General features: G+C 30.0%; 1 protein-coding gene across 1 annotated transcript in view; it reads right to left on the bottom strand.

Annotated features, from left to right (window-relative positions):
* Positions 1–2,317: 2,317 nt before the first annotated feature.
* The window catches only part of LOC142328390 (uncharacterized), a 67,302-nt gene continuing 45,729 nt past the window's right edge, over positions 2,318–23,890 (bottom strand). Inside the window, exons 12-15 of the mRNA XM_075372097.1 lie at positions 22,421–22,549; positions 12,992–13,140; positions 10,088–10,140; positions 2,318–7,591 (exon numbers count right to left, since the gene is read on the bottom strand). Coding sequence (XP_075228212.1) covers positions 10,119–10,140; positions 12,992–13,140; positions 22,421–22,549 — 300 coding nt within the window. The 3' untranslated portion in view covers positions 2,318–7,591; positions 10,088–10,118. The remainder of the gene's footprint in view (positions 7,592–10,087; positions 10,141–12,991; positions 13,141–22,420; positions 22,550–23,890) is intronic.

Here is a 23,890-nt window from a genome sequence, read left to right as displayed (position 1 = left end):
ATTGGCATTATTATAAATAAATATGATTTTAAAATTAATCATATATTTATAAATTGTAAAAAGATTTCAAGGTTGTTTATGTTAGAGTAGAATATAAAACTGATCATTGCGATGATTCCAATAAAAATACAATCCCACTAAGTATCAGAACTAAAAAAAATAAACTGTAAAGATCAATTAAACATGCAATTTGTTTTTAATACTGCTTATTTGCAGATGTGTGCTGCCCTCATTGAACAGTCTTATTTATACAAACAAAAAGATGAATGATATTCTGTTAGCACAGAATATCATTCAGGTGGAAAAACCTGGCTTTTATGATCATTATCAAGATTAGATATCTCAATACATAAATTAAGGGGTATTAATGAAGAGTATACTGATAATACACGGTTTACAGAAATCGTATGGGCAATAAGGATAAAAGAAGAGGATTAGCATCATGGATTACTCATGATTTAAAATACATATCGTGATGCTGAATAGCTACGAAACAACACTGTTAGGAACTAGAAGTTGGAAAAGTTATGCAGAAATAAAAGGAATTGTAGATCACATTAATGGACTTAATGTAAACACAAAATATCTTGTTTATTTTGAATGTTTTATGCAGGTGAACTTAGTTTATCGATCTGATATCTTCTAATGTTGTTGGATGTGATGTAATTCAGTTAAAAGGTATTAAACTTTTGAAACCTGCAGTTCTATGTACCTGTTGTTTCATGTATTTTCCAATGGTGGAGATGTCAAAAATCTGCTGGTGTGGAAGTCAACATTCTAAACACTCACAATTAACTTTATATTAGAAGGCATATCAAAAGCAGTACAACAGTATACAGGAATAAATATTTTACTTTTGGTAGAAAAACTTGGTAAACTGATTTATTAGAAAATTAAATCTTGATAAAATAAACTATTATTTAGTTAAAGGCAAGCTAAAAGAAATTTATTTAACAGTACTCAATAGTGCAACGTACTATGCAATTCTAACGACCAATTTAATTTATATATTTTTGTTTGTGCTTGTTAAAAGGCAGAAGGCACCATATGAAATTTGCTAACCAGTAAAGAAATCAGTCTGCTTCTGTCAGTCTTGATTTCAGTTTGTTATCTCAACATTCAGTTCTACTTAGAGCACTTCGGCTCAGTTTGATTCCTCAGCCACAGTTCATAGAATACAATTATATCTTGTTTTGACATAGGTACAGCTTTTGCTTTTACTATACTATTTGTTTCATCTCAATACAAATCACGTCACCTTCTTAGTGCACTTTCAACAGACCTTAGGTTAATTAATCTTATACAATGAAGCAGGGTACGAAGAGTCATCATGGTGTAATGAGGAAAATGAGTTGAAAATAAGAAAATATCAAAATGTTGACAGACGAAGCCAAAAGTTCAAGATTCCCATGGAGATAACATTATGCAGAATTAGATAAGGTAACAATATATAAGGGGATGACAATAGGAAACCGGGCAATGCAAGAAAAAAGATAATGTAGAGCTCAAAATGAGAATGAAACTGAAACAAGATGACGATCTTTGAGACCTAGACCGAAAGCAAGAATGGAGAATCCAAGCCCAAAATTGAATTAAAATGAAATTAAATAAGGCATGGTGTGAAGAATAGAATTTAGTAAAGCCAAGTGTGTAAGCTTCTGGTCCCTGTTTGGTGCCATTCTGTAAGCTTCTAAACTACACCAAATAAAACTTTTTATTAAAATAAAAATTTAATTTTTAAAGAATAAAAATAAAATAAAATGAACTTACTAATGTTGGGATTTGTGAAAAAATGTACTAAGACTATGCTGCTTGATAAGTTTACATCCTAAGATTGCTCTCTCGAGTTTTACAAGAAACCAGTTACAGTAACTCAACACATCAAAAAATGTTACTAACAGCAGTGAATAATTAACACCAACTGTGTCTTTTCGATAGTCTCCCAGTCTAACTGCCACTGCCATTTCTGAGAATTACTCAATCTGTATGAGTGCGTGTATGCACACTAACATAACGCTTTCAGTAGGGAAAAGTTTGTTCCCATTGCAAGGATGATGTCATAAATATAATAAAAAATATAAAATACAAATAAAGTAACCGACACAATTAGGCCCTATGAGCCTAATTTAGTAAAAATTTAAAATGGTTACAAGTGTAGATCGAGATATAGATAAAATGATTCAATAACATGGGCTCTTTAGAAAAGGAAGAATCATGGGATTACCTAATGGGCGTGTCTACTATAGTGGTCTGGTTTACAAATTAATATATTCAACTCATAAAAGGTAGTTTGAATAAAGAGTAATAATAGATTATTAAAATTTTTTTTAATACAATAAAACTGATATATATACTAAGTAGAATTACATGGACATTTTACAATATAAATAATATAATAATAAGACTGATTAATATTGATTTATCACAAAAAAAGTTATATATAGCACAAGATACCAAACCAAGTTGACAACTTTTATTTTACTCATAAGATAACATCACATTATGACAGTAATACTATTAACACCTAATATAATAATAATCACTTAATAAAAAATAACAGAATGTTTCTTACATTTAAATTAACTTATTAACTATACTAAATTCCTGTAAATTAATTATGAAATGTATTTTTAATACTTTCAACTTTTAACATAAATCTAAACACTTTCTTTTTTTACACAAATAATATTGAAATTATTTTTTTAATAAATACTAATTCTAAACAAAGTAAAATTATTTATTTATATAAAAACATTTCTTTAAAATCAATTACGCTTTTCTCTGGAATAAAAAATAATATATATATATATTTATTTAAATTAAATTTTTTGTAGTCCATATTTCTTGTGTTTGTAAATCCTAGCTAATTACAAAATATAAACTTATTCAGCCGCTACACAAGAACAGAAATAAAGAACACTTACCTACTTTTCTCTTTCCATCAAAGTGCTTACAGCCTAAGCCCACCTTCAGTAATATTTTTACAAAACTTTTTTTTCTCTTTTCACATTTACATTTTTGATAAGTTAACATTTTTATTTAAAAATCTTAACTTATATAAATGCGAAGAGAAAAACAAAAATTTTAAAAACATTACTGAAGATAGGTTTAGGCCTGAAAGCACTTTGACAAAAAGAGAAAAGTATGGTAAGAGTGTTCTTTATTTCTGTAATTGTGGAGCGGTTGAACAAGTTTTATTTTGTAATTAGATATATATATACATATATATACAATTTTTTTAGAAATATATTTTTTTTGTTTAAAACTTATTAATTACTGCTTAACAGAGATTTATCACTTTTGGGTTAAATAATAAATTTGAAATGAAGATTTTATAACAAACCTCTAGCTCTTTAATCAGATTTTAAAAATTAGAGGAAATTATTTTTATAAAATCTTTAAAACTTTTTATGATATAACCTTCTCCCTCAGATTCAGTGAATTACATATTGCCTTTTGTTTATTAACTAAAACGAGTGTGGGCAGGCTTTTATTGTGCACAGTGCGTAGTATTATAACTATAAAACTAGCACGTTGAATACTGCATTATATTGTTAGTAAAAAGGGAACGGCAGAACTACAAAGGCACTACATTATCTGTCTAACTGCACCTGGACAAAAAGCAGTATTCTGGTCTAACATTATCTGGACATCACTTGTCCATCAGATTACAAGTCATGAAGTCATCATAAACAAGTTGTTTTTACACTAAATATAGCATTAAATAACTTTTGAATTATCAGAGTATTTTTGGAATAACGAGGAAAATAGTTGACAATTTTACCATTTTTAAGATTAAGCGCTTCAATCTTTTAGTAAAATTAAATATTAAACTTATTTTTAACATTTTACAGTTAGATAACAATTATTTATAGTTACCGTGTTGAATATTTTTTAACTGTTTGACTAATTCTTAATTGCAAATTAAATGTAAAAAAATATTTTCTCTTAAATTTTTTTCTAGGGCTTCATCTCCATCTTGATACTTTTGTATCCCAGTAAATTATAGGATGTTACATTTCCAACAAAATTTATTAAAATTTTTCTTTTGGTACATATTAGGGAGACTAAGAAAATAGATTAAATGAAACAGTCACTGGAAGAAAAAATTTCATTAAAATATATTATATGTATAGAAAATTTGAATTGTACAAAAAAAAAAAAAAAATTTATAGGCAATGGTCCTTCAATATTTTACAGCGATCAATTCCTGAAAAAGTACTATTTCTTACCATGAACTTCTTCAGTAATGTAATTTTTCAATAATATAGATTTTCTGTCTTTTGCAACCACATTATAACAGGGTTCTACTTTATTCACAATTAATTATAGTCAAAAAGACTTTATTCAGTACAATAAATTATCTAACAGTACTGTACCCTATAATCTAATAGCATAAAATATAATTATTTTAATCAATTTTTATTTTAAGTGTATTTATAAAGACTGGTGTTAGGAAAATTACCATGTAGTTTCATAGACGTCTGCACATACAGATTTCTTGAGTATATGTGCAAAGGGAGAATTGTGGAACCGGTTTGAAAATGGTTTGATCCATGTGAACAGTGTATCCCACATGTCCAAAAAATTGTCAGGATTGAATAACATTGTAAAGTCTTTACACAGAAAGAAATTCAAACAATTTCCCAAGCTGTTTGCAGTTTCGTGGGTAAAACTGTATGTAAGAACATGAAACATTCACGTCATGAGATATTAGAATCTAATAATTATACAGAACCAGGAATATTTAATCAGATAATCTGGTTCTTGGAGATAATAAGAATAATAAGGCTGTGAATGAATGAAAAAGCGAAAATTGAACTTAATACCGGTTCGTTGATGAACACATTCTTTATTGAAACGAAATTGATGAAGACCGTCAAAAAGTGATGGGAAGTAAAGCCCATTTATGGAAGTTATTTGTAGCTATATTCATATGGATCAGTGGATTACCCGATAGTACTAATTAGATAATTTAAAGTATGTTTTAACTCCCTTAGTATATACAAAGTCTAAACTCATCAAAGAACTGAAAGATTTCATCCTGCAGGCTCACGGTTTTGGGTAATTAACATACCAGATCAAAACACAAGAACTTCTGAAAAAATTGATATGGAGCTGTTGGTCCTCGATTTTAATTAAAAATGTGCTTGGGCTCTCAAATTACCACGCCTAGTGTTCACTATTTTACGAACTTAGAAAGCTTGACCTTCCAAAACAGCAACCACCCAAGAGCTGAGTGATCTAGATAAAGAATAACTGTCTAGATTTACGCAGAAAAGTTTTGAGCCACAAAAAAACTAAAACCAAATTTTATATTAGTGGTGTGAAAACAAACAAAATTATTGATACTAGTCAAAAAACTCACAGCAGAGCCAAGAAAATCTACCATATTCATCCAAAATATAGTACAGTATACTTACACTACCTCAGCATTTATACAACTTCAATTTAAAGAAATGAAAATCTTTGAATAAATACATCAAAATAATGGAACTAAGAGCTACACTACTAGATAAATCAAGGCCAACATAAGTTGATATTGCTGAAAAGCTGAATGTTAGGTCCCTGAAAATCTTATTTCCCATTTTGGTGATACTCCCTGACCAGTTAGTCCCAAGAACTCTCAGCCAATCCCTGTTTTTTATGTTTTTATGGCGATACCTTAAACCTTACAAATCAAAATTTTTCCACAAGACCTCAAAAACTAAGGATGAATCGCCAGAGATAATCCACCATGGAATTTTAAGTGTTTGATGTCCTTTAAAGAGTTTTGGACAGAAAATTTTGTGCAGAATATGCAAAAGCACATAGGCGTAGAAGGAGAAGCTTGCTGCATACAATCAGATAATCAGTGAGAAAATCTACCAGATTTATGCTTTTAAAATACATATATTACATGGATATAATGTCTTTGAATGAAGAACCAAACGGTCATTCATGATGTGATCTGTATAATGTAACAATCAGAATAAGATATTTCTTTATCAGAAAATAAAAATCACTGTATGTCCAAAGTGCAGATTACATGCAAATAGAAATTATATAATTTATAATAGAAAATATTTATTTGTTGATCAGATTATTTGTTGTATAAAATTTAGATACAGAAAGGTAAAAAAAAAAGTTTACAAACTATGTTACATAGAATTCATTTTCCTGCAAAAAATTGAATTTGAAGCATTCAACTTAGATAAGCACAGTAGTAATTTCTAGTTATTTTGTTGAAGAAATTAAAGGGAATTTCACCTTATTGACATGAGAAACAACATCATATCAACAGTAAATAATAAGAATCATCCAAAAAGTTCTGTGAAAATAACAATTAAGATGGTTTAGGCAGGCGCATAGGATAAATCAAATAGTGCAAAATTAAAAAATTCTTATTTAAAAGAATAAGTAAATTAATAAAATTATTAGAGAATATTTATTAATAAAAGGTTCAAATTCAGTTATTATTTCAGCTTTTATTCCCTCCTAACCTAGAGTCTGCAATTTTCAATGATACCAAGCAGCTATTACTAACTTAATTATAGTGATATGTATCATCTAATCTAATAGCAAATTATAAAAAATGGGGGTCATTATATTTTTCTAATTCATGGAAATTAACAAATACATTATTATCTATATGTCAAGAGTGTGATACCGAAGGGGTGATGGGGAGGGGGGATCTCTGAGTGCAGTCTATTATTTTGGTTGATTTTATATTTATATAATTATTTTGGAATTTTATTGTTTATTTTAGGAGGTCTGCACTTAATTTTCTTTATGAAAAGTTTTTTTTAAAAATCACATAATGTATATAGGGAAGCAACAGAGGGAGAATTCCTATCTGCTTCCAGGTTTCATATAAATGAATAGATATTTATATTTTTATTTAATTTTTTAATTTATTGTTATTCTCTAAAAATCAGACAACTAAATACAACTGCTGATTAACATCAACATATGGAAAAATGCTTTTTAACTTTTCATTAAAATTTGAACACAATGTTTTTGTCATAAGTTCAGTAAATAAAATTAGGTAAAAAGCTATAAAACAAGTTTATTAAAATAAAAATTAAACTGCGCTTTAAAATTTTTTAATTAAAGATTACTTTTTAAATATATGTGCAAGCGAGGGCAACATTAAAATCAATCGGTATTGTTTTGGCTTTGATTTAAATAAACTTACACTAAAATACAATAAATATTTCCATTAATCATTTTAAAAAATGTTGAAATTTTACAACACTAAATCATTTAAAAATAAAAAATGAAAGATAATGTTTTTAAAAATCTAATAATATTTATTTCTTTAACTTAAAAAGCATAATCTTACATCTTATTATAAAACAATTATACATTTTATGTATGTTATAAATAAATATAAGGTAATTATTAAATTTATGTAACTATATATTTTTGTAGATCATATTCTTAGTTAAAAAAAAATTGCTGTTAATATACAAAATGCAGTTTTGTACACACAGATAAAACAATTGCAACTTATGCTCATCGAGTAATTTATTTATTTGACACAAATATACATGAGAATCCAAGATTTAACATAATGTCTACAAATTCTTCCTTTCCATGTGCCTCCTATCTGAAATGAAACATCATTAAAAAAAAGTGCAAAAGGGTTAATTTAACAAACTATTGTATAACATATTAAAAAAATTACACTTACTCTATATATTCATAGACAAGCATTAACTCAGTGAATGCCTTTATGTGATTGATATGCTGCAACTACATGACATAAAATTCCAAATAAAATTCGTATGGAATTTTATTTCATACTCATTTTTTTGCATTAGACATGAACAGACATTTGTAATCAAATAGCTCTCTTTATGGTACATTTAAGTATGGTGTCAAAGCAGCTTTTCTAATTTATAGAACATAATTTGTATCAGTTCTACAACGTACGTTTTTGTAAGATTTGTTTCAGCTTTGGCAGAGATTTGTGCTTTGGCAGAGAATTGCATACAGAGTCTGTATTGGCAGTCATGTATAGGCAATAATACTCCAGTCATATTTGTGTTAGTTGCCATGCATAACCTAACTTAAAAGAATGCTAAAATCATTGTCCCATGACTTGTGGTGTAACTTAACAGCCAAAAACTAACCTGCTGTTAAAATCTGGAGATAAATTTGTGAGTTTAAGAAGCAAATTTTGTGAAGGGGAAATCTGAAAACTGTCGTTTGTTTCAAGATAGTAAGGCAAATTCATAATGAAGAATGTATTATTTAAAAAAAAAACACATTTAAAAAAGAAAACAAAAAAGTTACATTGCATTAGCTTACTACAAGTTTAGAATACTTATCACCATCGGTTTGTTAGTTGATAACATGATATTTCGCTGATGATAATAAAATGAATCTATGTTTTGTGTTTTTTCAGAAAAAGTGATTTATCTCTGAAAAAAAATTTGATCTCTTAAAACCTGTTTTCTTTCACATGAGTTTTAGTAGCTCAAGTATCTAAGTTTCCAAGTGCTATTTACGTTAGATAAATTACTTCTGGCAAAATTTAGAACACGATTCTTATTATTACTTTGTATTAATGTAAACAATCTAGTACAGAATATAGAGGTAAAAAATATCTTACCATAATTTTAATGTGCAAATACTTTCGCAGGATCCTGCATCCTCAGTCACAATTGAAAAAACCTAAAATATACTAATACCAATACTTGACTTTCGCGGAATCCTGCATCACTGCCATTTCAGTAATAGCAGTGGAGTTTTGTTACAAAATTTTTTTTGTCATTAGTTTTTTGTTTATAAATTTTTAATTTTTTCTTTGTTATTTGTTTGATGTAATTATAGAACTATGTGGCGACTGATGCAGGATCCTATGAAAGTTGACTATTGATATTAGTATTTTTTAGGTTTTTCTGATATTGTGTTTTGATGAGAAGTTATTTTTTGAATTTAATCAGCACGGTGGTCGGTATGTTAATACAACATAATTTTTAAAAAATTCAAATAATTCATTCATTAACATATTGACCACTGTGATAATAAAATCTAATATTAAATGAAATTTAACCCACCCAAAGATGGGGTAAACAGGTAAACTTACCATATTAATTTCAAGAATCGTTCAATTAACACTATTACCATTTTATTAGCGAAGTAGTGAATATGTTAATGAATTATATATTTATATACAAAAGGCAAGTTCTAAAGAAGGAATGATATAAACTATATCTAATAATTACATCATTATTATTCAACTTGAAAGACTTCCACATTATGATTAGAACAAATTTTTCTTATTTCCTTTTGACACTCTTTGCAATTCAAGCTCTCAATATACCAGATATCAACTATCCTTATTACAATAATTGAAAATAATCCCATTTTTATAAATAAAAACTGACAACAAAAGCCAGTATTGTGTTGAAAGATAGACTTGGCAAGGGTATCATGGGCTATATTACACCACCACCACCTACCGCTATAAATATACAAAATAAAATTAAAAAATATAAATTTTGTGTATGAGGTTAACTTAACCAATGCTCGCTTTGCTCACTAACCTTGATTAGCAAGCGAAGGTTAGGTTTGGTTCGATTATATATACTTTTAGATTTATTTAGGGTTTTATCTCACATATTATTATGTTTCACATATATTTTGTATATTTATAGTCATGGTCGTACAACCCATGAGACTACTTGCTAAATCTACCATTTGATGTTAACACTTTATTTAAGAATAAGTGGCAAAAAAAAAATTAAATACTGAACTGTATAGGCGAATCTAAAACTTTGTTATTATGGTTCCTACAGCAGTGTAATGTGCATACAACTGTTATATCAGCCATCTTCAACTAATTATAATAAACAAATTTTATCACGATAAAAATAGTTAAAAGTAACATAAAATAATTAAAGTTTTTCCCTTTATTTTTGTTGTAATTTGAGTTCTAATTACTAAAGTTTAGTCAGTGATTTAAAGTTTGTGATTTATGGAAACTAATGATTTAGCTACTAACATATTATTTCACATCCTTTTACTTTCCTAGATGTATTATGTAAAAAAAAAAATTAAACTAAAAACAACCATGCTGTGCTGTACAACCACTTACCTAACAACATAAAAATTTACGAGTATGCAGTTCAACTCCACATTGTTTTCTGCCTATGTAAAATAATAAAAAAACAAAACTATTAAATTAAAAAATAAAAAAATTACACAAGCCTGTGATGATGGTTGTTTTTTGGTTTTTTATAATTAACTTACATATTTTTTTTTAGCGTTGAATCTGAAAATAAACAAAATTGCAAAGATGTGATACAGTAAAATAGATATACACTTTTTTTTTAATAAACTAATATAATATATTCACTTTTTTGGCTAATACTACAGCATTCTTACAAATTGAGTGGTATCCTCAGGAAGGGGGTCATTGACCCTTAATTTCTATTGAAAATTGCCACAAAATAAGCCTAATTTCCATTATACAGCATTTTTAAATTAATTTATTTTTATCTATTTAATTAATTTTTATGAGGTATGTCATGCCTTTGGTAACCACTCCCATTCTTCACCTTGTAAAATACAATAATTTTATTTCATGTGTCGAAGTTTCTTTGGAGGGTTTGCAATCTGGTGCTTTGCGGTTTTCCTTCTATGTTCTCTATAGGGTTCATCTTGGTGTAACGTCCAGCAATATTCTTCCATCATTGTAGTAGTTCATTTTCCTTGAAATCTTCTTTCCATTTCTTTCACGTCCTGATGAAATCTCTTACCTGTCTTTTCACTAACGGCACCCAGATTTTCAGGAAAATAGTCCACATGTAAATTTAGGAAGTGAACCTTCAAGCTCGTGGAATAGCCTAAATTTTTGAACTTTTGCAGCATGTTCACGATGAATGATTTGAAATTTGGGTCCTTCTTATCACCCAGAAACTTGGTTACTACGTCTTTAAAAGGCTAACTGGGCTTTTCTTTTTTTGCAAATTCCACTTGTTTCTGAAAGTTACCATTTTTGAGAAGTTTTCTAATGCAAGGACCAGTAAAAACACCCTCTTTTAAATTTGGTGCTTCATAAGACTGGAATTTTTAAAACATTTACCTTCTTTTGGTTAAGACTTTGACACATGCTTCATCAAGCCTAACTTGATATGCAAAGGTGGAAGGAGAACTTAACTTGAATCTACAAAAGCTTTTCGAAGCACATTTTTGGTTCCGCATTCTAATGAAGTTTTTTTTGCCCAATCTTTCCTTATCTGATGGTTTTCTCTGTCTCTGCTACCCCCATTCACACAAAAAAAGGAAACTTTGTATACTCCTTGCTGTATTAGGAGCAGCGATATAATTTTGAGATTACTGCACGAAATACACTTACGATTGTCATATTTAATTTTATAGAGAAAAAATTCCAAATTATTGTAACCCTCTTTTCACAGGACAGAATTTCCAACAGGTACTACCAACTGCTACAAGGTTCTTCTTTTTAAGCCTCATACCAAAGAATTCTGAATTTTCTTTGGTCAGATGTTAAGTCTCAAACCAAATCTCTTAGTTCAGATTGTGAATAAAGCTCTGGTGCAGTTACCTCCAACTTCGTACTCCTCTTTGATGTTATCTTCATTTAAATCATTTGTGGAACCGTCTGTTTCAGGTAAATTTTCTGGGGGAATTGGCACTGGTACGTCTGAACCATGAGGAACCGGGTATACACGGTAATACACGAGGTACACTTGTCGAAAGAAAGTTGTTATATTTCTTTTTTGCCTTTCCACCATTAATTCATCACAAATGTAACATAAAGAATCTGTAGAATTTTTGCAGCGTCTTAAAGCCATTTTGAAAACGGAAAGCTTGCTTTATGGCCTGAAAATTCATTTTCCATTGACAAAAACATGTTTGATCAGAGGATGGAAAAAATTCTATATATGCATGCTGACGGTTGAAACAGCACTGATAGTAGTTGCACGGTGCATGAATGGTGCAGAAAGCTGTTAATATGTTAATCTTGTTAAGTCTTGTCACAAGCTGTTGGCCAAGCTTTCCCATCTTGTCATCTTCAACCCAAACTCCCCCCTGCTCATCCTTTTCAGGCCACTTAACTACTTAGCTATAAGAATGCATAGTATAAGCCAAAAAGGTGAAAATATTATATTCGTTTATTAAAAGAGAAAATGTTTTGTCTTTGTTATATAACATTTTTCAATTTTTTACAAATTTTGAATTTGAGAAAAATCCTGACGTGATGGAAAAAATTAAGGTTATTTTCAGATTCAGCACTAAAAAATACATAGGAATCGATTATCAAAAGTTAAAAAACATTCCACAACCCAAATTTTACAGGCTTGTGTTATTAAAGAAAATATAAAAAATACATAATAACAAAATGCAAAAGAAATGTACTTACAAAGAACGGACATAGTCTCTCTCTGTAAGAAAACTTGTTTAATATGTTAGGATTTCAAGAAACATTTAAATTTTTAACTTTATGTGACATTAATTGAACTCTAGCACCTGCAGTTGATCCGATTAAAGAATCAGATTTTAGAAAAATGTGATTATTCTACCGCTGACAATGTGGAATAATACAGTAAACCTTTCATAATTTAAAAATAAATCTATAGATCACAGTCTTGCTTGTACAAATAGGTATAAATAATGTACCATTCTTTGCCTTGTTTGGTAACAGCTTCTTTGTAGAGCAAAAATAAAGTTCAACAGAACTGTAACCTTTTATGTTCACAGATCACAATGTTTGTAAACATTGTAAAACCTTGTACTAGTACAATATCAAAGGTACAGGTAATACCAAAAGGCATATTAGGGATCAGAAATGTGGTTGATGATTTGAAAAGACAGAAAATATTAAATGAAAGAAATTGCTAAAATCACAGAATGGAGATTCGGCTATACAGATGGGGATCTATCTAACAAGCCAAACTTTTAAGTATGATGACTCATTATCTAATAAAATATAATTAATTGTAAGTTCACTAATTATAAAGCAAACTTTACTTACACTTTAGGTTTACTAGCAGGCACTGCATTTTGAGTCACAGCAGCAGGCTTTTTCTTACCAGCTCCTATCTTAAGAAATTTCTTCACATAAGCCTCAATAAGGCATTGTATTTTCATCGGATTAATCTCACCAGACTTGTTATGACAAATCTGTTAAAAACAGTTTTCACATTGTAATAAGTAATAAAATAATAATAGTTTTTAAAAGATCTGAGAAATCTTTTCTCAAGTTGACAGCGCTAATGAACCGGTCATGTTACATACTTATTCTAACTCCAACATACATGTGTAATCCATGTTAGTATGTCTATCATTAAACGACAAACTAAGTTGAATTTGTTCTAAAAAATAAATAAATTGTTAATGAGCATTAATATTATCTAAGAATATAAATGACAGTATTAAAAAAATGGAAGCTTGAGTGGCACAAGGGTCCATGAGAGCTATAGTATATACCGATTCGCAGTTCATATAATTGGTGCTCATCTACCATTACAAGACAAAAAGATGAACATACTTAAGGTGGATGTTCACATCAATCCGGGATTTTTGTTATACTAGAGCATAAATGGAGATTCCTGTGCACTCTATTTGTTGTACACTTGATACAAGTGTTGCTACTAATGCACGGTGCACTGGCATGAATTATTGTTAAACAACGATAACAGTCAGTCATAAAGAACATGGCGTCCAATGTAGTAAATGGATATCTGGAACAGCGAATTGTAATAAAATTTCTCGTGAATGAAGGAACATAAAACCCACTGAAATTTATTCCCGACTTCTTATTCCTTCCATAGTACGGTGATTTGACTCTTAGTCACAGTAAAAAATTTGAGAGGTGCAAACATTTTAAAGAAGGCCATACATCAGCGAGTGATGATCCCGGTCGAGGCAGTTCAGAGTCTACTGTAGTCATTCCCATGAACATTCATCAAGCGGAAGAACTAATCCTTAATAATCGATGAATAACTTGTCAGCAAATCGCAGAAGCAATAAATGTATCTGTCACAACTGTAAACAATATCATTAAGGACAATCTGAAGTCGCTCTAAAAAAAAAAGTGGCCTGGTGTGATCACTAAGATATTCTGTTTCTGCAGAACAATGCCCGAACACACAGCCTACCGCACACAATATGCGTGCTACAAGATCTTGCCACACACCCCTTACAGTCTGGACCTTGCTCCTGGTGATTTTCACCTATTTGGATACTTGAAATTGTTCTGGGAGGCCAGTATTTCAACAGCAACAATGAAGTGAAGCAGTCAGTCCAGTCTTGGTTTTGACATAACGACAAATCTGTCTATACTATGGGTATCCAAGCGCTAGTGAAACGCTGGGATTAATATATAAATGTAGCAGGGGATTACAATGAGAAATAAAAGTATTTCTTACTATCACAAGTGTGTCCTACATTTATTAAAAATTAACAGTCCTGGATTGACCTGAACGCTCCTCGTAAATAAAGAAAATATTTTAAGGAGGTGGTAGGATTAGGTTTTGAAATAGGAGCTAGTTTTCCACAATGATCTGAAGAATTATACTTGTCAAGATATTGTTCCAGAAATGTTACCAGCATAACAACAACAATCTATGCTGATCAAGAAGTACTCATATGATACAATGTAATGTCTATAGTTCTCTGTTAGGCACCAGGAAAATGATACCAGACACCAATGAATGTTGTCACTGAACTTCTGAAGCTACTACTCACATTAATAAACAAAATGAGAAAGTGATGTCACATAAACAAAAAAAAAATACATTTTGAATAAAAGCTGCATGTATATATATACCGCATCTTTAGATTAAATCATAGTATTAAGAAGTCATCTTTACATTTCTCCATCTGAAAATTAAACATTAATATATGATAATCAGCCAATACTACATTATTTATTCGTATGTGGAAATGCAATATAAAAATTACAAATAAATTAGGTTTATATCCATTACAGCAAACCAACTAATAAACAACAAACATTCTATTTCTGATATTAACACAAATACAAATGAAATTTCAATTTGATAAACCATCAGTATTTAAGGCAGATTGTCTTAAAGAACTGCAACGGATAGCAATATACTTGTGTAAATAAGAGCCAATTTTCATTGTTTTAGTATTTTTGTAATGCAATTATAAAATTATTTCAATCAAGAAAAATTAAGGTAACACATGTTTCAATATTCAGTACTAGGTGGTTTATTTAACAAATTTAAATTATATATATATATATTATTTAACAAATTTAAATTATATATATATATATATATATATATATATATATATATATATATATATATATATATATATAATTTAAATTTGTTAAATAATTTTATATATATATATATAATATGTAAAGGGTATACATTCATTGCGGACACTATAGTGGTCTGAGAAGTGATCACATTAGTCAGTCCATGATGAAAGTCTCTTTGAAGGGACTGTTACAGCCCCTTCTATATATATATAAATATATACATTACATATACACATATAACTGTATTTGTTTAAAATAATCAAAAACACATTTGACAACCCAAGTACAGAATTACAAAGTAAATAAAATGACACTTACCATATATTTTTTTTCTTTAATCCAATAACACTTTCATGGGATCCTGCATCATCAATTGTATATAAATAAAATTGCATAACAAATTTTTTTTAAATTACGATCATATATACAAAATATGAAGTCAAATTAAAATATATACCGTGTAACCTGGCCAGCCAATGTTACCAGTGTAAAATTTTTAATTGACGTTAATTATATTTATCATATGTACTTATTTTATTTAATTAAGATCATATTTTGTATATATGATAGTAATTTTAATCTTTTAATTTTTATTCTAAAAACAATTTGTAATGTTTAAATTTATATACAACTGATGATGTGGGATCCTGCAAAAGTGCTATTGGAATAAAGAAAAAAAAAAGTTAAGTGTTTCCTTTCCTTTTCATTTCATTTCCTTTGTAATTCTGTACTTGGGGTGGTCAAGTTGATTATCGACTAAAAACACACGATTATAAATAATAATAAAATTAAAATATTTACTTACTTCTTGTTTTTATATTTAACATTAGTGCTTTTGTGATGCACACTGGTTGATCAGATGTACAAATTCGAAGAGGATGTTGTCTCTTTTTGATTAGGTTGTATACGGTAATGGAAGGAAATTTTTATTACATACTGCTATCTTAGACTAGTTACAGCGAGACTGTTATAGTTTCTGACTATGATCAATAGAAATTATTCTGATTGATTGAACTGTGAATTTGACTACGATTAATAAACATTTCCCTCCTTTACCAGTTTGCAAACTAATTAAAAGAAAACAAGTCTCTTTAAATTAATTTTTATTTTTACGTCTGAGGAAGCGGTGTTCATCAAGAAAGCACAAATGTTAAATATTACAAACACAAGCGGTAAGTGAATACTTTTATATTATTAGTATTACTGATAATAATTATTATATACTGCTATGATGCAGTATATATGATGGTTAACTACAAATTCATTAATATATACATACACTCAAAACTGAATATGGATGCTTACGAACAAACAACAATAAAAATATGTTGGTAAAATAACCTACTACATCTAATAGCATAACTAATTTTTAGGGAGCAAGAAAGTTTGCAATATACATCTTATGTCAAATTGCTGAATAGACAGATTTATGAAATTTTACGCAAAACCAGAGTTGTATCTAATCGTTTTAAAATGTAAAATTTAAAACACAGAATTTATCTTGAAAAGTATGCTCAGTATGTAAAGGGTATTCATTCATTGCTGACATTAAAGTGGTCTGAGAAGTGATCACATTAGTCAGTCCATTATGAAAGTTTATTCGAAGGGACTGTTACACAGCCTTGTGATCCTCCCAGTACTTTTTTATACATTCTGATTTCCACGCCCTTTCTGGTGTTGAGATTTCTTCTTATGAGTGTGAAGCGAGTGTTTTTGTTCCTGATTTTCTTGTTTAATTTTATTTTATCTCTGGTGTCTTCTGGTGTAAAGTCAATTTCCTTCAAATTCTCTCTTATTTCTCTGATCCAGCTGCATTCTGATTTGGGGTTTTTCAAGCCAAGATTGTACTGTACCAGCGGCTTCAGAAGTCTCAAATCTTGCATCTTCATGGTATGTCCAAAAAATCCTAATTTCCTCTTACACATAGTATCAGTGATTGGTTCTAACTCTTTGTACAAAACTTTGTTGGGCACAATCCACCATTGCCCATCTTTCTGGTACTTTTTGTTCGTGAAGGTTCTTCCAATTCTTTTGAGTTTCAAGAGTCTCAGAGTCTTTGATTGTTCATTCAGGTAGAAGAGTGTTTTTCCTGCATAAGTAGCTTCTGGTTTTATAACTCTGTGGTAGTGTAACATTTTTACATTTATCAAGAGGCATTTTTTATTGTATGTGTACCAGGTTAATTTTTGTGCTTCAGCTAGTTTGTTTGTTCTTGTTTGGATTGAAATTTTTTCGTTTAGTTTGTTAGTTAATATTTCTCGAGGTATATAAATTGGGTTACTATTTTGATTTACCATTTAAGTTTACTTGTTTTAATTGTGTTGGTTTTTGGGGCTAGTTTCTGTCTTTTCGAGTGATATTTTGCGGCGAATTTTATTTGCAATGTTTTGAAGTTCTAATATCTGTGATTTAGCTTTGTTGATGTAGATTACCTTACCAGCAGTGAGGATCGTTGGTGAAACCGAGTTTGTTTTGATTTTTTGGCCTATTTTTACTTTTGGGGGCACTTTTTGAGTCATTCCTCATTACCATTTGTAGAGCGCAGTTGAATAACAGCAGTGTCAGCCCATCGCCTTGCACATTCCTCTTTTGATCTAAAATGGTTCTGAGAGTTTACCTCTGAATTTCACTTTTGGTTTTCTGTTTGTAAGAATAATTATATTTATTAATTTGGGATGTAGTCCGAATCATCTTAGATTTTTAGTAGGATTCTCTGTGGATCCCAATTATCTGTTAATTGGAAAAGCCAGGCTCCGAATGGGTGATTTGGGAAACTTTTATTGCATATTTGAAGAAAGAAAGGATTGCTGAAGGGGTGTGATGTTCTCTTGGACTTTCCTTCTTCGTGTTTAAGTTTGGCTTTCTTGCTATTTTGTTGCTTGGTTAAAGATTTTTTTTTTGTTTCTTGTTGGTTATGTTATGTTACATTACTTATTATTATTATTGTTATGTTTTGATTTTTTTGTGATGCATTTTATGATTCATTGTGTGTTCAACTCATTTTTACCTTTCGGGTAGGTAAAGTTGAGTTCCTTTGTTCTTGGAAAGTCATTGTCTTATTGAGACTTGGCAAGGTGTTTTGCTTGGAGTTTATGTTATTAGTACACCAATGGAATTGGCATCAGTGGCATCCTGCCTGAGGCTTGACTGAAAGATGTCATTGCTGAGGTACTGAAGATGACCTATGGTAAAGCCCATAAGGGCTAGGTATGGAGGGGATGGCATGGCGACTAAAACCGTTACATGGAGGGCGTCTTGCTCTATGGGACAAGAAGTGGTTGCAATCATACACTTTCTTGAAGTCTACAAACATTACCACCATGTCTCTGCTTCTTTTTCTGTTGTAATCCATTATTAGCTTGAGACTCGTCTCAATAATTGAGAATAATTCTTGAAAGAATTTTATATGTTGTGTGTAGGAGTGAGATTCCCCTGTAGTTGTTAGGATCTGCTTTGTTCACTTCTTTGTGTAGCTGTGGATAAGGGATGCCATCCAATGTTCTGGTAGATCTTCTTTGATCCAGATTTTGACAAGATGTTAATGAAAGGCGATTTTTTCTGGACTTAATGCACATATGACATATCTCTTGCCGCTTTGTAATTTTTTATCTCACCCAGTGCTTGGTAGATTTGTGAGGGGGTTGATGTTTTTCGGTGGTGCTGTTGTCACATCCGAAAAATATCAACCACATGAGGGGGTTGATGTTTAGGAGTTCTGTTGCTACATTTAGTGAGAATTTCTGAATTATCTTTAGAATTTAGTGAGAAAATTAATGTAAATACAACCAATAAAAAGTAAATAAAAACTTAAAAGATTTTTTTTTTTTACTGAAGCAAAACGGACAAAAACTAAGACAGAAAATCGTATTACTCTTTCTGTACCTAACAAACACTATTCCTAATATAGCAACATGAAAAAATAAAATACATGGAATGTATTTTATTTTAAATCATGGTAACAGAATAACAAACCTCAATTACAGTAATTGTTTGAAATTCCCTACTTTCCTTCGTTATCTATACAGGACTCTGCCTGACGTAAAATATTTCTGGTGGCCTTCCATATCGTCTCAAAATCATTTTCTATAAATTCAATAGCAACTCTGCTCTAGTATTAAATTTTTGTTGATTACTATCGTTTTCATACAGCCCCAAACGAAGTAATCGAGTGGTGTTAAGTTGGCAACATGGTGGAGCAATTAATTGCCCCACCGCATCCACTTCAGTTTAAGATATTAGCATTCAAGTAACTTATAGATGCTACAGAAAAATTAGGCATTGCACAATTGTGTTGGAAAATCATTTCTCATCTAGTTTGTAAAGGTATATCCTCAAAAAGAGCTGGCAAATTATTTTTTGAGAAATGAATGTATGCATCTCCCGTAAGGTTTTCATTGAAAGCAAATGGTCCCAGAATTTTGTTATAATAATGCTACACCACAAAACATTAATGTAAAATCAGAGTTGGAAATGAGTTTCCACAGTACTATGTGAATTGACTTCACTCCTTAAATGATTATTTTTACAAATAAAGACTCTGTTTACCTTATCAGTGACTCAATTTACCTTATCAGTGTTGTCTAGAACAGTGTTTCTCAACACAACTGATACTATGGACCAATAAAAATTTTAAGTTGTATTGCAGACCACACAAAATTTACATACAAAATTAGTAATTCACAGACTAATTACTTAAAAAGTTCAAGAGTACTCTAACCTTGCAGTTGTACAGTAAGCAGTGTTCGGTTTTTTCTCAGTTGTGTGCATTATTATTGCAATTAAAAAAATGAGTAGTAATGCATTTAAAGGTTGTAAAATTATGTAATAAATATAAAGAAGTTCACGAAATACAAAAATTTTTCTGCGGACCATGAATGGTCCATGAACAACCGGTTGAGAAACAGTGACCTGTAAGCCAATGTCCAAGGCTCCAGGTGTTGATGGGATCAGTGAACGTGCATTCCAGAATGTTCCATCCGCTCTTACAGCAACAATATTCACATTAATTTTGTACGTTGGATATTTTCTGAATTGCTGGAAAACTGCAAAGGTGGTATGCCTACCCAAACCTGGGAAAAGTCTGCTCTTTCTCCAGAATTACAGGCCGATTTTCATATTACCAGTGTTGTCAAAGCTATTCAAAAGGTATTTCTGGAGAGACTTAGGCGACATTTGGGAAAAAAGTACGGCCTGAGCAATTTTGGTTCAGGGAGGGCCACTCGACAACCGTCCGTCCAACTGATTAAAATAATAGACAGTCTTGTTGGGGGCCTAAATAGAAAAGCGGTAACTGCCTCCGTTTTTCTAGATGTGGCTAAAACCTTTGAAAACGTTTGGCATAGTGGCTTGCTATATAAACTCACGCATACGATAATTCCCTGTCGCTATATCAGATTGATACGGTCTTATTTACTAGACCGACAATTTGTTGTACGTGTACGGATAACAATCTCCTCCACCAGAGACATAGCCACTGGAGTCTTGTTCTTGTACATGACCTACATCAATGATATGCCACTGTCGGAAGGAGTCAAAACAGTTCTATACACAGACAACAAGGCATATTATTATGAATCCAGAAGTGTAGATTAAGCGATCAAGAGACTCCAAAGGTAACTGGATCTAGTAGAGCTGTGGCTCGATATGTGGAGAATCAAGGTCAATGGTGAAAAATCGGTGGCAGTGATGTTCACATACAAGACACGTCCTCCAGCCAGGGAGCTGGAAATCTCAGGAGAGAAAATCCCCTTTGGGAAAACAGTCTGGGAGTAGTCCTGGATAAACGGCTTACCTTAGGAGAACATGTTAAATATGTGACCCAAAGGGCAAAGGCCGTCAGGGCCTCACTATACCCAGTACTGAACAGTGCCAGCCTATATCCACTGGCGACATTTGCATTTTTACATTATGATATTGATAACACTATACTTCCTTTATCTATATGATAATTTATGACATGTACAATAAAATTTTTAAAAATATTTCAAGATATACATTTCAATTTAACTTTTTTACATAATTAATTAGTTTGCCAGTGTAAATTATTGAACATTAACACGGGTAAAATATTATTTTATAAATTTTTTATTTCTTTTAAAATTATTTTCTGTAATTATCATTTTTTTTTTTAAAGAAAAGGAATGTTTATTAGGTACAGAAAGAATAACATGATTTTCTGTCGATTTTGCTTCAATAAAAATTCAATTTTTAAAAGGTTTTATTTACAAGTTTTGTTACTAAATCTTCCGCATTTATTGTACTTTAACAAAGTTAATTTACTACAAACATAAAAAAAAATTGTTTTTCAATTGTGTTTTATGTTAGATAACACAAAAACTACTGGGGTTACAAATATGGGACCTTTATTATCCTAACGAGCTCAAATTATAAGAAACCACTAACCTTGCTCCTTGATTTGGGTCCTAAAAATTACAGTAGGGCTTCAAGAGCTGAAAAAAATCTGGGTGAAATCTTTTGCTAGCCATTACTTGAAAACAAGCTATTCTAGACCTATGCTTATATGAACTTTTAACATTATTTTTACCAGTGGAACATGTCCTGAAAGTGTCTCAGTTTCTTTGTGAGAAAACCTGTATAAAGGGTGGCATAGAATAAGTACGAAGAACTTAATGTACAAGTGCATCAAACCAGCCGAATGGATGAAAGAAAAACTTCTTATTTCTGTTTTTTGTTTGTTTGGGCAAACAACTTAAAAAAACTGTTTTGGTCCACAAGAAGTGCTCATAAGTAATCAATAGTTTGTGTATTTATGAATTTGCTAAGCCATACATATAACAGTATTTATAAGTATACTCTATATAGTAGGAAAAGATAAAAGCGCATTGGTTTCTTATTACCTTCTTTGTTGAAATAAATTTATGGTAAATATCAGCATGACAAGCCTACAAAGATGTAGATAATACTCAGCCCAACAATTGATTCCTTTACTTTATACACCACAGGGACTGGATAGTGAAACATAATTATTCTCAAAAAGCAACTAACTTTGCCTCTACACTTCTGATTTATGTATTGCAGCCATACAAAAGACTGGGAGAAATATTATACAGAAATAAATCAACAGAGTGGTGACTATACTACAATACAATGCTCACATCTTTGAATTTAAAAAATTAAAATTGAAAATAAACTTTCAAAAAAATGTACCTTGGGTACAGCTCTTCTTAATATTTCTTTATAATCTTCTTTTGTAATATGTTTCTTGGCATAATGAGGCTTTAATACCAGTTTAACTTCTTCAACAACACGTTCTTGTCGGTTTAACTTTTTCAAAAACTGCACACAAACAAGAAATCAATTAAAACAAGTGCAAATATCACTAAACCCTTTATAAATAGCTTGTATGAAAATCTTTTCAACTATTATCTAATAATATATTTGGTATAATAAAAAATCTGATGTGGGCACCACATAACTTTCTTGTAGATCTATTAAATTATATACATATACAACATATTTGTTGCACTTCATTTAAACTTATTTCATTTGCAAGTGAGATATGATCCTCCAATTCTTAAATAAAAGTGGATGGTTACACAATTGCTAAAATATTAGTTTTTATTAACATCAAATATTTATAAAATTATTAATTCAACAATCTTACCTGAAATATTAGGTTAGAGTAAAACTCCTTCGATTACTATATAAATAAATTATTTACCAAATAATCTAATAATAAAAACTGATTATTCTATGCTGTAAAGTCAAAATTAATATTTATAACCAGTATACAGGAGTTCACTAAACGGCATAGTTTAATTATTATTAACTTTTATTTATACAACACACCAGAAATCGTGTGCATATTATGCACAAGTGAAGAAAAAGTTCAACAATCACTTTAAATTGAATACAATTCAAAAATGTATTTTATTTTTCTGTCAAATAATAAAATGATGTTTAAAAAATAAATATACAATTTTTTTAAGAATTTGCTAAAAAAATCCAAAAATAATATGATCCGCAATTAATATTAAATTATCAGATGTTTCAGCAAATATTACATATACATTTACACATTTTTAAATAAAATTTTATTTCGCTATTTTTTTATTTTTTATTATCATTTAATTACTTACTGTAATTTTTTTTACAATCACAGGTTAATAATTATTAAATCAATATATTTAAATTAAAAAAAAGACAAGTAAAATAGTTAAAAAAAAAACAAAAGGAGATGAAGTCTGATTTGAACCGATCTGCTCTGCTGCCTTCCCTTTAAGATCCAAATATTTTATTAATTAAAATTTTTATTTTATATTCAATTGTAGTAAAAAAGGGAGGTGTATAACTACATGTTACAACAGTGCTAACTCCAAAATTTCAACATCCTATGGCAATCGTTTTTGAGTTATGCAACATACATATGCACATACATACAGACATCACACGCTGTAACCAGTCAAAATGAATATCTCTGTTGAAATATGAAAACTGAAATGTTTCGCATCAAAACACTTCCATTATTGTACAAGTAATTAAAAAATAATGGAAATAAAAGAAATGAAATTTCACTGCTTATTAGAGAAATATTTTTAGATAAGTTAAGCATACAGATTGTGTACATAATATTACTATGTGTTCTTTAATCATTTTTATCAGTTACTCTTAGCAGAA

Source organism: Lycorma delicatula, chromosome 7, assembly GCF_047948215.1.
Source record: "Lycorma delicatula isolate Av1 chromosome 7, ASM4794821v1, whole genome shotgun sequence".
Taxonomy (NCBI): Eukaryota; Metazoa; Arthropoda; class Insecta; order Hemiptera; family Fulgoridae; genus Lycorma; species Lycorma delicatula.
Note: the sequence above shows the minus strand (reverse complement) of the source record. Positions and strands in the feature narration are given on the sequence as shown.